The 16410-nt window shown below is 39.0% G+C and overlaps 1 protein-coding gene across 3 annotated transcripts; it reads left to right on the top strand.

The window, feature by feature from the left end:
- Window positions 1-26: 26 nt before the first annotated feature.
- LOC114144346 (zinc finger protein 2 homolog) lies at window positions 27-15861 on the top strand. 3 transcript variants are annotated; one of them, XM_028017066.1, is made up of 6 exons: window positions 27-931; window positions 3166-3299; window positions 3968-4920; window positions 5003-5186; window positions 5900-6028; window positions 9709-15861. In XM_028017066.1, the coding sequence occupies exons 2-6, from the start codon at window positions 3182-3184 to the stop codon at window positions 10386-10388; spliced, it is 2064 nt and encodes a 687-aa protein (XP_027872867.1). In that variant the 5' UTR covers window positions 27-931; window positions 3166-3181; the 3' UTR covers window positions 10389-15861. The 3 variants fall into 3 exon arrangements, with proteins under 3 accessions (XP_027872867.1, XP_027872869.1, XP_027872868.1); XM_028017068.1 differs by lacking the exon at window positions 27-931 and adding an exon at window positions 938-1244; XM_028017067.1 differs by lacking the exon at window positions 27-931 and adding an exon at window positions 938-1331.
- The last annotated feature ends 549 nt before the right edge of the window (window positions 15862-16410 follow it).

Below are 16410 nucleotides of genomic sequence, written 5' to 3'. Positions count from 1 at the left end.
GTTTTACAAATTTTAAACTAATACATAAAGCTTTTTTTTTTTTTTTTAGATGTGGAAGGTGTCAGACTGCCCCAGGGCAGATGGTCCTGCAAAGAAGTTTGCAATGGATGAATGGGCGAATAACTGAATGTAGTGTAAAGCGCCTTGGAGTCCTCTGGACTAGATAAAGTGCTATACAAGTACAGACCATTCTTATTTTTAGGCCTTAAAAAGTCATGAATACAGTATTTATAGATATAATATTTATTTTAGTAATAGTTATGACTGATATTATTCATACCTCTGGCAGATTTAGATGTAAAGTCATTCTTCTATATTGACCTAAAGATTAGGGTGATGGCAAAGAGGCCTTCCAACCTCAATTGTGATGCTCATAATCAAAGAGAAACATCAGCACGCGTCAAAAATACTGCATTAAAATACAATAAATACAATCATTGAATTTTAATTTGTCAAAATTTTGATTCTGAGAATGCAAATGTGTTTCTCTTATTTCTCTCTGTATGGTGTGCAGTTAGCATGGCAGTTATTTAAAAGAACTTTTTTTTGATAGATTTGAGAAAAATAAACGTTTTATAAATGAAGCCAGAGAGACTTTTAAAACAAACATTATCAAGCAGTCTTTTCATTTGCTCCATTGACTTGGCCACATTTGCCTGCCATCCGCTGCAGAGCTTTAGGAATAAACGCACTGTTGCGCTGTTCGGGGGCTTTTATTATGATAACCGGAAGTGCCGAGGGTCTGTAGCACCAACTCGAGCTGAAAGTGTTGTCATCGGTCGTGTTTCTAACGTGACTCATTTGTTTGTTTACAATCATTTGACGCGCCGTTGTAGCACCCTGAGCACGGAGCTGACGCGTTAACGCGCTTATTGCCGCCATTAACTATTTCGAAGCGGCTCCTTTAACCAGAGGAACAATCCATGCAGAGGTTGGTCAACATGTCCATTGTCTGTCGTTAGCTAGTCGAGTTAGCGAGTGTTGTCCCCAGCTGAGAGGGGGGGTCTTGTAGAAATCTGGTGAATTTCTAGCGGGCTGTGATGATTAATGTCGCTTGATTTTTTTTGTCAAAATGTGGGTCATTATCAGCTGCTTGTTAAGATAAATGATGCCGTGAAACGCCACCCATGTCTCCGATAGCTGGCTATCAGCGGTCCTCCCCCCCCCAGAGGAGGCGGAGGAGGTGGTCGCTGACCAGCTTGGTGGTGACCGCGGCTGTCGCGATTAAAACAAGTCATTTCCAGGTCAATTGCTGTCTGCTCAGCTCACTAGGTCTGGTGAGGGTGGTGTATTTACCCCCCATTCCAGCAGAGAGTCCTGTCCTCTAACAGGTTAGTCATTTAATTGATTGAAAACTGTAGATATGAAGCAGCAGATGTGCAGAATTAGCAGCCTGGAGCTAATGCTACTGGGCCGGCTGCTCTCTTCACGTTGAATTATCAAAAGTCCCAGAAAACACAGGCGACACCTTTCCGTCAGATTTGTGGCGCGAGGAAGGTTGCGCGTGTCGTTTGGAGTCTGTCTTCCATCCGCAACACCTGCTGCCTGTCTGTCTGTCTGTCTGTCTGTCCTTGAGCAGGACCGTGGATGTCCTCCAGGGTGGGGACAACAACAGTGCCTCACTAAGCCTTTAACTTGTTAACCTTTTGTACCTTAACAGTCACAAACTTCAATATGTTTCAGTAGGATTTGTGAAGTTGAAAGGAAAATGATACATTATTTTTTAATTAATTTATTTTATTTATTTATTTATTTATTTTAAACAAAGATACATCTTAAAAGTGTGGCTTGCCTTTAAATGTAACCTCCATGCCCTAAGTCTATAATTTGTCATAATGCCCTCAACTCCAATTGCAATGATGCTTATTTGGAGGTATGTGTCAACAAGCTTTAAAACTTTTGTCCATTCTTCTTAATAATAATCCCAACTCAATCAGTTTAGATGGAAAACATCAATTTCCAATCCTCGACATGGAATGCTGGTGATTTCATATGCAACCTGACTTTTTGAACAAAAAAAAAGAAATACAGTTTATCTATACTTTTTGAAAAAATCAGTTTACCGAAAATGTATCATTTATTTAAAAAAAAAAAATTTATTTCTATTTTTCATGTTTTAAATGAAAAAAAAAAAAAACAGAAAACCTCTACAAAAAAAGACAGATACATTTTCTGTATGTGATGTTGACATTTATGGTAAAATAACACATATAAAATAATATCACTTGTACTTTAAATGTCATTCTTTTGTTAGCATTTAATTGAATTACTTATGGAAAAACTGCTAAAACCTGCATTTGGTATTATTTTTTAAAGACATTAATTTGTTCTTTATCATTTTAAATGTTGAAATGCTTGTCTGACCACCAACTGGAAAGGTAGACGACCTGTCTTGCCCAATAACTGAGACAGATGGTCAGGGGTTCGAACCAGCAACCCTCGGGTTACAAGATGAACTTGCGCCACCGGAGCCACTTGCGGCTGCAGATTGGCAGGTTGCAGACTGCCGAACTAAATCCATCCGTGTTTCTGCACTTTCAAATCTTTTGCAGTCTTGTAATGGTTTTCTTCATGGCTCATCCTACATTTGTTAGATTTCTCAGTTCTCTTTCAATGTTTTTCTTCCTGTAGCTTTATTTTATTTTGATAAAAGTTAGATTTTTTTGGAAGTGTGCTGTTAGTAGCCATCCTGATGACACACTTCACTTTTGACAGAATACCGATATGTGAGGTTTAGTATTGACCGGTACAGAAAAACAATTACTAATTTATTTCATAACTCTGCACCAGTAAGCCGTTGTTGAAAAATGTGGAAAACCATTTTGTTGTCTCAGTTTCTGTTGTTTTGATGCTTGGTCTGCAATGCACTAATAACCAAAATCCTCACATCATCATCATTATATATGATAAAATACACTTGAGGAAGTGAGGATATTTTTTACCTAACCCAGCCTCTACTGATTCACATATACAAAAATCTGTGATTTTATTTGATAAGGCAGTAAACAGTTAAATCTTCGTCTTATAAATGTCATTTTACTGGCACCTGACTTTGAAACTTATACCTAGTTGTACTTTGACAGTATTGACACAAAAATTCTTCACCTTCACAATGAGCAATTTGCCCATATTGTTACAGTCAAACATGGATTTCTCTTTTTTTAGATCATATATTTGAGCGATGGGTTCAGAGAACTCTGACCACTTTGGACCGGCGGTGGGCCTTGTTGACGAAGACGAGCAAGAAGTAGGTGGTCTAATCAACTCAGACGGGGAAGAAGTGGAGTTCTCCGAAGTCAGTAAGTAAATAAAGATTTTAAAGTTTAATTGGCTGTAAAAAAAAATTATATTTGTGGTTTTTTGTTCTTTTTAAAAAATTTTATTTGAAACACCCTGAGTGGTAGAAATCAGCATGCAACGTTGGTAGAACAAATAAAACTGGCTATTAACAAAACATGACTCAACTTTTTTTTTTTTTTGAAAATACAGGCGCATCGATTGTAGTTTTCTGGCCTGACCTAGCGATTCCAAATTTGACCGATACCAATTTTAATTTATTTACTGAAAGCTTATTAAGTACAGCAACAAAGTTGCTAAATTGGCGACACTCCACTAGCAATAGTCACAGTGGGGTGACTATTGCTAATCGTGCAGGTGCAGACATGATCTGGCGGGTGGGTGTGTCAGTCAGCCGTCTCTCACCACAGAACTAAAGGTAACAGTAGCTGATTTTTAGCACAAGATAGGAGTTAGACAAGATCGGTTTCACAGGTAAGTATTAGCCAATCGCCGCTCTCCCAAATTTAGGCCGATGCATCTGTGTACTCACAATTGAAAATGTAAAAATATTACATTTTCTCATTTGTATGTCATGAAAATTGTGTGGAATAGTTGATGCAAAAAAACACTCTGGGATCCACTGAATGTCACTGAATATTGTACTTTTCCTTAACTTGTGTTCACACAGGAGTAAATCCCATCGCAGGCGTCGTACCTGCAGAGACTCCCTCCAAGAAATTGATTCAGAGCGAGAGTGAAAAGCTAGCATCCCTCCACAGCTGCTCGGTTTGTGGGAAAGACTTTCCTTACGCCTCTAAGCTTCAGCGACATCTGCGCACTCACTCGGGAGAGAGGCCCTTCCCTTGCTCCATGTGCGAAAAGAGATTTCCAGAGAAAGGGCTCCTCATGATCCACGAAAGGGTCCACACGGGCGAAAAGCCGTTCCCGTGCACTTTCTGCGCCAAGAGGTTTGCCAGTCAAGGGGAGCTGCGGCTCCACCGGCGGACTCACACGGGCGAGAGGCCCTACCACTGCTCCATCTGCCTGAAGAGCTTTTCTCGGCACTGGCACTTGAAGACGCACCTGGAGGCGATGCACTGCGAGGTAGTCGCGGGCTTCACGAGGAAGAAGTTCCCATGCTCGGACTGCGAGAAGAGCTGCAACTCGGCGGCCGAGCTGAGGGACCACCAGCGGACTCACACTGGAGAAAGGCCCTTCCAGTGCTCATTCTGTGACAAACGGTTCGCCTTGTCTGGAACACTGGTGAGGCACGAGCGCCTCCACACCGGTATCACCCCCTACCACTGCAACGACTGCGGCAAGACCTTCGCACAGCAGTGGACGCTCACCACGCACATGAGGACTCACACGGGAGAGAAGCCATATAGCTGCTCTCAGTGCGACAAGTCGTTTGTCGCTCCTGGGGAGCTCCGGAGGCACACCAGGATCCACACAGGAGAGAAACCATACACCTGCGGTGACTGCGGACGGCACTTCTCGTTAGCGGGAACTCTGAGAAACCACCGGCGGTCGTGTACGTCAAGCAAGAGCGAGTCCGTCCCTGATGTCGTCTTGGGAGTGAGTCGAGCATCGGCAGATGAGTCGTACCTGGAGGGCCAGGCTAACTCCATCATCTGTGAGGTAGTAACAGGACACAGCATTTTGAAACTTGTTTCTTTAGTTTGCTCAGTTATTTATTTTTTTTATGAAACTGTATTTTAAGGTACCTGAAAGTGAGACCTCCCCAAATCCTGCTGAGCCTACTTCCTCAGAGCGTCCTGACTGTGTCACATCGCCTCAGCCAGCGGTTACCCCAAGGACAATGGAAAACCCTTCAGAGAACCACGTTTCCACTCCCCATGTGAACGTTATAGTGAAACAGGAAGAAGAGGAGGAACCTTTATATGGTACTTCAAAGTATTCTCAATATCCTTCTCAATATTTGCTGAATTAAAGCGACAGTATTATGTAAAATGCACTTTTTTGAGCTTTCCATCATGTTATAATGTTATTACCTCATCAAAATATACCTGGAGTGTTGCTTTGATTCTTTCATGCATGTTTGAGAAATCCCTTAATCTCCCGTGGCAACCATTAAGCTGTGCCAAACGCCTAGTGGACCTAGAGCCGCCTTGAAGGACGAAGCTCCTCCTCTGAGCAGCAGTTTCCAAGCTTCTCAGCTTCTGCCTCACAGAGCAGCCCTCTCGTGCCACTCCCCCGCTCAGCTCCTTCAGACTAGCCAGCAGCAATTAGCAAACACCTGGTGGAACTGAGCATCTGCTGAGCTCATTGTACAAGCTATTTCCCAAATCAAAGCTGGTAAAAATGTTGTTAAAGGGTTAGTAGAGGAGCAACGTTGTGATGACTTCCTGGAGGTGGAGTTTCAGAAAGAGCAGGAATTTCTTTAGGGAACCAAGCCCCAGTTTCAAGCCGTTAAATTACAACGTCAAATTTCTATACATGCAGCATTCTTATTACAACTGAAGGTAACGTTGCTACTTGGTTGTGCTATAAAGTGGCATTATGTGTCTGAAAAATACCTAATACTGCCCCTTTAAATGTAAATTTAACTTAATGATATTATGTAATGTTCATACGGGTGGTGTCCTTACATTGATAGAGGAAACTCCAGACCATGCATCAGATGGGGAGAATTGTGAGACTCCGGAAGAAAATGAAGAGCTGCATCAGCAAAGCAACAAAGAGATTAGGATTACAGTAAAAGATGAAGAGGAGGGGTCAGTAAACGGTAAGGAGACACCAACCCTAACGGAGCACTTTGTCACACAAATAAAGCTAGAGATGCACAAATCAGGCTGATCTCCAGTTTATCTCTGGGGTCTGCCATGCCAAGTCCAACTTTCTTTCTAAGGACGGTAATCCATGGTTTTATCTGTAAAACCATGGATTAATTAAAATGCGATGAATCAATTGCAATTGAGTCAAAGACTAAAATAAGCAAGATTTTCAATTAAAACCCCTGAAATTTATTTTTCATCTGTTATTTAAGTTCTTCAACCATCAAATTGGTACTTAGTGCAGTTCTAGCCAATCAGCTTTCCAGTGTTTCAGGACTCCGTAATCATTCATGGAACTTCTTTAAAAAAATCCTTCTTTCAAAATGTGGGCTGACTTTAATGTTGGGACGTCTGTGGTGCTACATCATGTTTAGCATTGAGATGCTATTTCAGGCACGAATAGCGTCTGTGATAAAACTCCTTTTAGGAAGTGGCTTTGTTGTCTATCGTCATGCTTTTTTTGGTTTTGTGTAAGTTGGATGAACTTCACTTAAGCAATGACCGTACCCACTGTTGGGTTGAACTATGTTTGGGTTGTTGTGAGTTATGAAAAATAACTTTTATTCTAGGAGACAGACTGTTCAGAGCCAGGGAGAGTGGTGGCAGGGACGGAGCCCTAAAGAGCCGACGCCAGAGACAGGGGCACAGCAGGACAGGATGGCCCTGTTGCCAGCACAAGTACGGGATGTTAAAGTTCAGACCCTAGTGACTGTACAAAGCCTTAACAGTTTGGAAAGTAAATTTGTGGACTTGCTTTCCACTAGCAAGTCCACAAACACTTGCTAGTGGAAAGTCATTGTCCTTCCAAGAGAAATGGTGTGATGGTTTTCCTTGGTTACATTACAGTCCAACATTGAGAGGAGTTTTGTGTTTTTGTTGTGGCAAAGGATTTTCAAATCAGTCCGTACTGCGATGAAAACCAGATGCTACTTTCATTAGTGCAGCATTCAGAAAGCCAGGAGGTGACAAGGCATTGCTTGCAAAAATTTGTTAGTTCTCTTAGACGAGGCAAGATGGGGACAAGCCTTTAGTAACCCCACTCATAAAAGTGGCTGTTTGTATCAACTTCTCTCATACTGATTAGGATTACCCCATTTTGTTAAAGAGGTTTACAGACCATTATGTACACAAGCCTCAAAGCACAGAATGAACTTCTAAGTGTCCTGGCCAATGCAATAATTCAAGGCATTGCAAACGATCAGTTTTCAGTGATAGTTTTATGGAACCCAGGATGTTTATGGCACTGAACAAGAAAGTGTCTTGTTCAGTGGGATGTGTCAGGACAGTATGAGTGGGTAGTCTGCAAGTTGGAGGACATGGCAAAAAATGCTGCAACTGCCAAGTGGCTGGGGAGAGGGAAGTCTGGGCCTCTGTGACCTGACAAAGCGGAAGAAGATGGATACCAGTGGCTTCTTTGAGAATTTCAGCAAAGGAAAGACTACGTAGGGCCTCACACCTGCGTAGGCTGTTGTTGGAGGGTTTGAATGCCTTAATATTTCACTTCAGAAAAATCTTAGACTGTCTGGTATGTAGGCTACAGTCGTCTCTTCAGAAAAGATAAATGACGGGCGCTACCTTGCACTCTATGAGAAAGCAACAACATTGGTTGACTGTCTTGATTCCTTTGACTCCATTGAAAAACAAGATTGAAGACGCCTTTTTGGCAAAGCAGTGGATAGAGGTGTTTAAAGTTTCGGATGCTAGAGGTTCAGTTTGAGGAGCATTTTGAACAGGACAGCATCAAGACTTGGCTATAATTGGAGAGTGCACTCCTGACTAAAGACATAGATGATTACTCCACACCTTATCCTGAGCAAAACACAAGGTCCTTCCCTTCACAGTTCTCCAAACACCTCTGTAGCACAATTGGAGAGGCAGTTGCGACCCTCCTCAGACTTGTGTTGTTGGTGCCAGTGTCTTCATGTGAAGCTGCAGGGAATTTTAGTGCACTAAAGACAAGGCTATGTGCTAATATGACCCAACGCAGACTCAACAATGCAATTGTTTGTAATATCCTTAAAGATAGACTGGTCAAGCTGGACAAGAAAGTAATCTGCCAGATATTTGTTTGGAAACATTGGAAACATCTTTGGCCTTTTTTGCCTGAGCCTTCTGGCTAAATGGTCAAATATTTCCCCTGATGTAAGGAATTGTTCAATCTTGTTCGTCTTTGTGCCTAATTTATAATTATGTTGTACAATACAATACAGTGCAGTGAATGTATATTCCATTTATTAACTTTCATTTTTTTAGATTATAATTTAAATGACTCCTAACTTGTATTGAGAGACACTACAATAAATCGACGTTTGATTAGTGAGGTTACTCAATAAAGTATTTCTTCTGCTTGAAAAGTTGTTTCTGTTTAGTGCTTTGAATTTTTGTAAAAGTATTGGAGCAGGGATTAGATCAGTGACATTGACCACATTGAATACAAGCGAAACTCAAATATAAATAATATTTAAATTAGAGTTTGGCTTCCATGGGTCTCAACACAGATAATGACCATCATGTGACTTAGCCCTCTTGGACATTGTTTTTTTCTTCTTTTTAATTTTTTTTTTTTTTTTTTCAAAAACTGCAGATCTATACAAGATGGTTCTTTTTTCATTTCTGGCATATTATGGAAATTCAGTTTTAAACGGCTGATTCCAAAGATTCAACATGGGCACATTTAGCTAAGCACATCAGATTTGCCTGTATTTGATCTGTTAAGAGGTCAGAGCCAATTAGGGATCAAATGGATATTGATCACTGTCTGATTGATTGGTGCACTGTGCAGGAAGGTAACTTATCTTAAAACAATATGTTTGGATTGTTTCAATGTAGTGTATGTACTATTTATTATTCCTAATGGATCAACGACTTAAGCCTAATTGACATAAAGGTTGCCTTATATTCTATACGTTAAACGTTATTGAAATTGGGGTACTTTCTGTTAAATTAAAATTTCGTTCTTGTACCAGCTAGGTGTGTGAGAGAGACATTTCATAATTTAAAATGTTGTTTATTATACCGGTGCTTCCATTGACCATATAATTGCTCTAATTGGATTTTTGAAAAATAAATGTGCTCATCAGAAACATGGCAATTAGAAAAGCAAAAATCACGTTATTCGGAAAACTGTTTTTGCACTAGGATGAGGTGGTTTTTCGGCCGCATAACGATTAGTGTATTTCCCAAAACTGCAACGTTGACACTTTTTCGCATCGCACGTGATCAAATACGGAATGTCACTACTGGAGGAAAACACGAAGAAGACGACAAGAAGTGAAAGGAGGATGATGGCACAGCGTGCTTTCTAGCGACTTCTCGCGTGAGCAAACTTTTACACGTGTGATTTTAATTGCGCTTCCTATTTATTGGAAACACCACAATTGGGAAATTGTGTTTTTTGACAGCAGCAGAATACAGTAATAAATTACTTTAATATATCATATACAATAGTGAATTGAAACAGTATTTTTTTTTGGTTCATTTGTATTGTTTTTGTCTCTGAAGTGTGGTACTGGAAGAGTAGGAAAACTTACCTTAAAAATGCCTGGAGTTTACTGTAGGTAAGGTGTACAAACCCTGTTTGTGCTCCTACGACATGTCAGTTTTAAAGTCTTTCCATCCAAATTGTCTACAGAAAATCCGGATGCTGACGAAGTCGTTGGAAAACGCGGTCTTCCAACGTCGCCTGAGAAAAAGCAAAGTCGAAGCAACTCAAAGAGTTCCTACTGCTGCGGGCTCTGTGGAAGAGACTGCCACAAGATGTCGGCGCTGCAGATCCACATGCGCATTCACTCGGGCGAGAAACCCTACCAGTGCTCCCTCTGCGGGAAACAGTTCACACAGAAGGGTCAGCTAAAAGGTCACTTTAAAGTCCACACGGGAGAAAAGCCATATTCCTGTCCGGACTGCGGCAAGAGCTTCGCCCACTCAGGCGCCATGAACCGACACCGGCTCACCCACACGGGTGAGAAGCCGTACCACTGCTCTGTGTGCGACCGCAGCTTCAACCAGTCCGGCCGACTGAGGGAACACGAAAAAATCCACCTGGGGGAGAAGTTCGACTGTCCTGAGTGCGACAAGAGCTTCACGCGCGCTTCCAGCCTCAAAAACCATGTGAGGCTGCACACCGGTGAGAGGCCGTACGGTTGCGACGTCTGTGGGCGGGGCTTCAGCCGCTCGCAGAGCCTCAGGCTCCACAGGAGGAAACACTTTGAGACCGAGGGAGCGTCTCCGGCCGCCACAAAGAATGACGACTTCTACGAGAGCGACAATAATTCCCCCATTAATATGTGCATAACGGAGAAAAATGACTGAAAAAACTCTTATTTATTTAACCAGATATATATTGGTAGTGTTTAGTACGAGATCAAAGTCTGTAAAACTGAGAAAGTGGAACGTAGCGACTTACCTCTGTGAATTTATTGTTACCTATCTGTGATGCTTCTATATAAAAAGTGTTAAAAACTAAAATATTTATCTCTGAAGTGTAAAAACAGCCTTATGAACAGAAACACAGCTGTGGTCTGTGCTGCCAAGCAGGATTAGCTGCTCATCAAGAAACACGAAGCTGGGTTGCTCCTTACTTGGGTTCAGCACTATTTATTTATTTATTTTACCTTTTGTCCACAGTAGGGAATTTATACTGAAACAAGTTTTAGTCAATGCCATTTGAAAATTAAAATAAAAAAACAAAACAGTACTTCTTTCCTCTGGTTTTCTGAGATGCACCATTTCACTTTGTTATCGTGTAAAAAAGATTTTGTTTTGGAGTTTCACGTCATGTTATAATGGTTTTCGTTCATCAAAAACATGCCTGGAGAAAGAGCCCCAATTGCGAGGAGTGAAGTTGCAAAGTCAAATTTCTTTAAAGTCATGATCGATATATAGACACGTAGCAACGTGACGTCACGTTGCTACGTGTTGGAGGACAAAACAGCTGCTCGCCTACAATGACTATCATTGGTTTTACTGTCACCGTGATGTATGCTTGATATATATTAAAGAAAAAGGGACGCAGTGCTTTGCGACTAATTGTCAATGCTATGACAATGAGATAATGAGGTCCGAGGATTTCACAGGTTAATAAAAAGTATTAATTGGAGAAAAAAAAGTGAGGGAGAAGGAATTAGTTCATTTATGCTAGCTTGACTTTGACAACTTTAACATGTAGGTGTGCTGTGGAAACGATTCTTTTTTTTCTTTTTAAGACGTAAATGCACTGAATTACAGATTTATTTGATAACTCTGCACCGGTACAGCACACTTAAATACACCAATAGCTTCACAAGCTTGGGCAAAGATGTAAAAACAACACAAGTTTAATTTATTCAGTCAGTGCGATTAGAACTATAATAGCCAATGTAAAATAAAGAAAAAAGGAACTGACACCTACAAAAACAATAGGCTGACTACTTTGGTTAGACATGTAAAAATAAACGGCAAGAATCCTTCTATCAAGTGATTCGGAAAGTGTAATTAGGAATTTAAATATAATGTAAAATTAATAAGTAACATCGCTGAGAGCACAAAGCATAGAATTAGACTAATTAGATTTGCCGTTATGGATTAGGCACATTGTCGCCGATGCCCGATCTTTAATTTTTTTCAATATCTGAACCAATACAGATATTAATATCGGATTGGTGCATCTCTCACTCTGTCCCCTCAGTTTACCCTGGCCTTTTTGCTTTCTGCATTTCGACTGGCTGCTTTCTGTTTACGACCTTACATTATATACACGATTTGCCCAGATGGCTCCATCTAGATCTTGCTGAGCAGCGTTGCCCAGTGTGTGAGAGAAAGGGAAAAATAAAACGTAGAGTTACAGTGATTAGGCTGAATTATAGTGATTCTAATGTTTTCTTTTTAAGGACAGTAACGCATTAATGTGCTGGAGCATTCCTCATTTATGCATTAGAGGATTCTTGTCTAATTTTAAATTAAATCACATATAAAGAGCATCAAAGTACATGTTATAAGTTAATGCAGTTATAGACCTAACATGGTGGGAGTATGTTGATACAAAGTTGGCCATTTTAATGGCGCGTCTCGATGAAAAAGCTGGGATTTTTCGCCATTAATACTTCAACTGATGAATTTGTAGCAGTAACTCCACTCTGTACTTTATGTAAAGTGGATTCATGATTGCAGCAGCTGTACTTTCTGATTTTATTTTTGTTGAAATGGTAAAACTGTTTAATTCTGAAACATATTTAAAAGAAATTGCAGACGTTTAGTAAATACACAACCCATTTGCAGCGGTGTCCAAAGTACGGCACCGGTGGGCTGATTGGACTGATTGGGGCTCCAATCTCAGCTGGTTGATGCAAATGGAGGCTTTTTTTAAAAAATGTTTAATTAGTGCAAAATTATTACAGACAAATTAGAATCTTCTGAGCACCCACACAAAGAATTTGTCTTTTAATAATCATAATTTTTGCTTCCTCTAATTTCAGCACCGTTTCCATTTGTAGCTATTCTGCTAACGTAAAAAAGAAAAACACACAAAACACGTTTAGCGAATTTATTTTTGTAAGTTCAGTTTGTACCATTTGGTGGTGAAAGGAAGCACAGCTGGCATAAAACGGACCACATCCATCCTCTGACTTTTACTCTGAAACCAACTGTTGGGCACCAAAATCTGTTTTGATTTTTTGATTTTTTATTTAGTTGGATAAACTTATTTGTTTAAAGTAAGTGACTTAAATTCTGTTTTTGTTACTGAGAATTAGTCAATTTAGTATCCAGAAGAATGTTCAAACTGGATTCTTTTCTTATAATGAAAACGTGCAAAAACCCTTTTTAAGTTCTGGATGTGCAATGATTTAAAGTTTCCTTTCCTCTGAAAAATTCAACCCCTTTATTTAAATAATTTTTTTGCTTATCTTGTTAAGTAGTAAAAAATAAAAAAAAAAATGCTGTAAAGTTTTGGTGATTTAAATGTTTTTAAAAATGATTATCTTTTTTTTTTGTCCTGTAAGAACTTTTGCTTTGATGATTTTAGTTCGTGACTAAATCTTCGGACACCCCTGCCATGGTGTGCTTTTTCTCTTTCAAACTCAAAACCTCGCAGTGATACACATTCCTGCGGGACTGGAAGTTTTATTATTATTTGTGCCTCAGAACGTAGGCGCTGTAAGATTTTAATGGCTTAAAACCCAAATTATTAACTTCAACGAAGAATTTACACCTTCTGTCTTCAGCAATCTCCACAAACCGCCACCGGTACGGTTCAAACCCCAAACACTCCATTGTAGGACTGAAGTAAATTTCTAACTTTTTTTTATCTGTTTTTATTTGTTGTTTGTGTCAAGAGAAAAAGAGATTAATCACTAAGTGATATCAGCATTGTTATAGCTGATTAAAACAGACTTCTTAAAGAAACCTCTGATATGTCAAACCTGCTTTTTAGTACAGGCCTCAGTTGTGTTCAGAGTTTTAACAGCATGTGTTTAATACATTTCGTTCAGAATTCTTATAACAGCTCATATTTACACACACAAATGTATTGAGAACGCTACATGTTCTATCCAGAATCAAAACCTTAGGAAAATAATAACATCTCTATACAGAAAGTAAAGAAAGTGGATTATTAGTAAGTTTAAAAAAAACAATTAACAAATGTTTACATATTTCCTTCTACGCAAAACGTTTTCTGAAGATTCAGTTTTCCTCTGAATCTGGACGAATGTTTCGTATTAATATTTATTTGTATAACCGCCGTCTCTTAAAACGACTGGAGTCGAAGTGACTTCGTCCTGAACGGGTGACCATGATCGGACACATTCCAGGGTTCGTTTTGCCTCTGCAGCAGCTCGTTCAGTGGCGGCCCACATGTTTTCATCTGGATTAAGCTCCAGAATCTGGGCTGGCATTTTCATAACGATAATCTGGTTAGTTTGGGACCAAAACGCCGCTGCTTTACTGCTGCGTTTGGGATGTTGTTGAAACTTCTGCCTTAAGGGGATTTTCTCTTTCCTCTTAGCCTAAAGTAACATGACGTCTTCGGTTCTTTCCGTGTTTTTAAACTGATCAGTAACCTCTGGTATTTGATGAATAGGTCTGACGACATAAAATAGGAAACATGACCACAGCATGATATTTGAGTCACCGTGCTTTAATGGATGGTAACCAAAACTAATTCTTTGAGGACTTAGATCCAAAACGAAGAATCTCGTTATTGTTCAACAAAATGTTGGACCAATTCACTTTAGGACAGTCAGTCAGTTTGTTCTTTTTCAAATTATAACCTGCTCACTATTTTATTTTATTTTTTTCAATAATGTAACTTTTAGGCGCTAGTTTTCTTGCCAAAAACTTCTTCACATCTTGGTCTTGTCATTTTTAATGTACAATATATGTGAACTCTGGAGTTTTCCAAAGTTTTGGCCATTTTGGCAATTCTTTGATCCATTCAAATGACATCTTTCTGTTTTCTTCCAGGTCTTTTATGTCACAGCATATTAGGGTCGCTGGAAAAAAGGAGTAAATATTTACCAAAAAACTCTGTGTCCTTTTCTAGAAAAAAAAAAGTAATTTTCTGCCAAAAAAACAAACAAAACAAAAGTAGAAAATTAACTAGTTTGAAAAGTCAAAAATGTTCAACTTTTGAAATTCATACAGTTTTGTGTTGTTTTTGTTTTTTATAAATCAATCTAAAGATTTTGGAGTGTTTTTTCTAGCAAACTTTTGGCTTTTCTAGTTGAGAAATGTCCTTGTTATATCTCAAAAATGTCTGAGTTTTTTGGCAGACATTTGCTCCTTTATTTTCTACGTAGTGCATGGAAAATCAGTACTGTGTCGTACTTTTCAGGCTCTAGTTTTCCCTTTTCTCTTTATATACTTTCACCTCTTCAGTCAGCTTTTTATTCCAAGTCTGGTGTTTGATTCGTAGGGATTCCCCTATTTCCAACATGTGCTGCCTCACTTTGAATTAATGATTTAATTAGACAGAATTAGCAACATACACGCTATGTTGGTCTTCTACTACTCAACAAAACCTACAGCTGCATTGTTTTCCATGCAGAATGCTGCTTTCTGTCTGGTGAACTGATATTATTTTGAACACGCTCAAAATCAGCTCCCACTGCAAACGCAAAGTTTCATGTCGCAAAGCCTCATTTATTCAAACTTACTGTTTTCTTGTGTTTAGAGTGGCCGGCGATTCCACTTTGTCCAAACAATGTTTCTCATATCATTAATTTTGAATGTGAACATGGAACAGATAAGTATATTTGTTGGGTTTTACAGCGGACGTTAGCTCATTTTGTTTTTAAAATGAAAAATGAGTAGACTTTTTAATTTTGTTTTTAAAAAGTCTACATTTGAATGTTTTCAATACGATAAGGACCAAACGCGAATGGGACATGAAACATGTGTTCTTTTATTCTTGATAATTTAATGACTCTTTTGTGTATAAGAAAATGCATCGTTATTACGTGTGTCTTTAAAATTATGAAACATTACTGAGAGCGCACACTTATTATAAGGTCTGAATTGATTAAACAGTTCAAGAATCCAGATATGTTTGTGTTAAGAAGACAAAAGATTGTCCTGTGTGTCCCATACTCCTTCTAACAGTTAAACAATTTTGTGAAATGCTTCAAATTTGCTCTGTAACGTTGATTCGCGTCTATCAAAACAGCTAACCAACCACAAACAGGATACTGTCACCAAAAGGATGCATTATCCAAAGAGGAAATGATTTTTATGCTGTGTTGATGGTGGATATATTTACCGATGTAGCTGTATCAGATGTGTTGCCTTACAATAAAAGTATTTAACATTGCATTGTGCTCCTGTTTGACTGTGTGTAAAGGAAAATAGTCAAGTGTGACCGAATCGGATGAAAGAGTTAAAAATACTTCCACAAACACTTAGTAATTTTGGACATATTGAGAAATGTAACATTTTTAGGCAGGTTTGCAGGGTGAGAACACGTCATTTACTATTTTGTATTCTGGAGTTTTGTAATCTCAAAACTACTTTTTTTTTTTTTTTTGTTTAACTTTGTTGACTTATTAAAAAGCTGCTCATTGACAAACACATTAGATAGAAGTAGTAATAATAATAATAATAATAATAAGTCGTCATTATTTTTGGAATATTTTAACACAAATTAAACAATAATTATTTGGTGGGTATTTTAATAAAAATGATGTGGTGTACAAGTTGCATCTGAACGCACCGCGGTGTTAAAACGCCACCACGAGCTGCATAAAACATTTTTATACAGATAAAATTCCCTTTAAAATTATGAACTATTCCTCACTATGTCGACGGGAATAATAATGTCGAGCTTAGCATATGATATTCTTGTTTTTTAATTTACAAAACA

The sequence above is a fragment of the Xiphophorus couchianus genome, chromosome 5 (assembly GCF_001444195.1).
Source record: "Xiphophorus couchianus chromosome 5, X_couchianus-1.0, whole genome shotgun sequence".
Taxonomy (NCBI): domain Eukaryota; kingdom Metazoa; phylum Chordata; class Actinopteri; order Cyprinodontiformes; family Poeciliidae; genus Xiphophorus; species Xiphophorus couchianus.
This window is presented reverse-complemented; position numbering and strand designations above follow the sequence as displayed.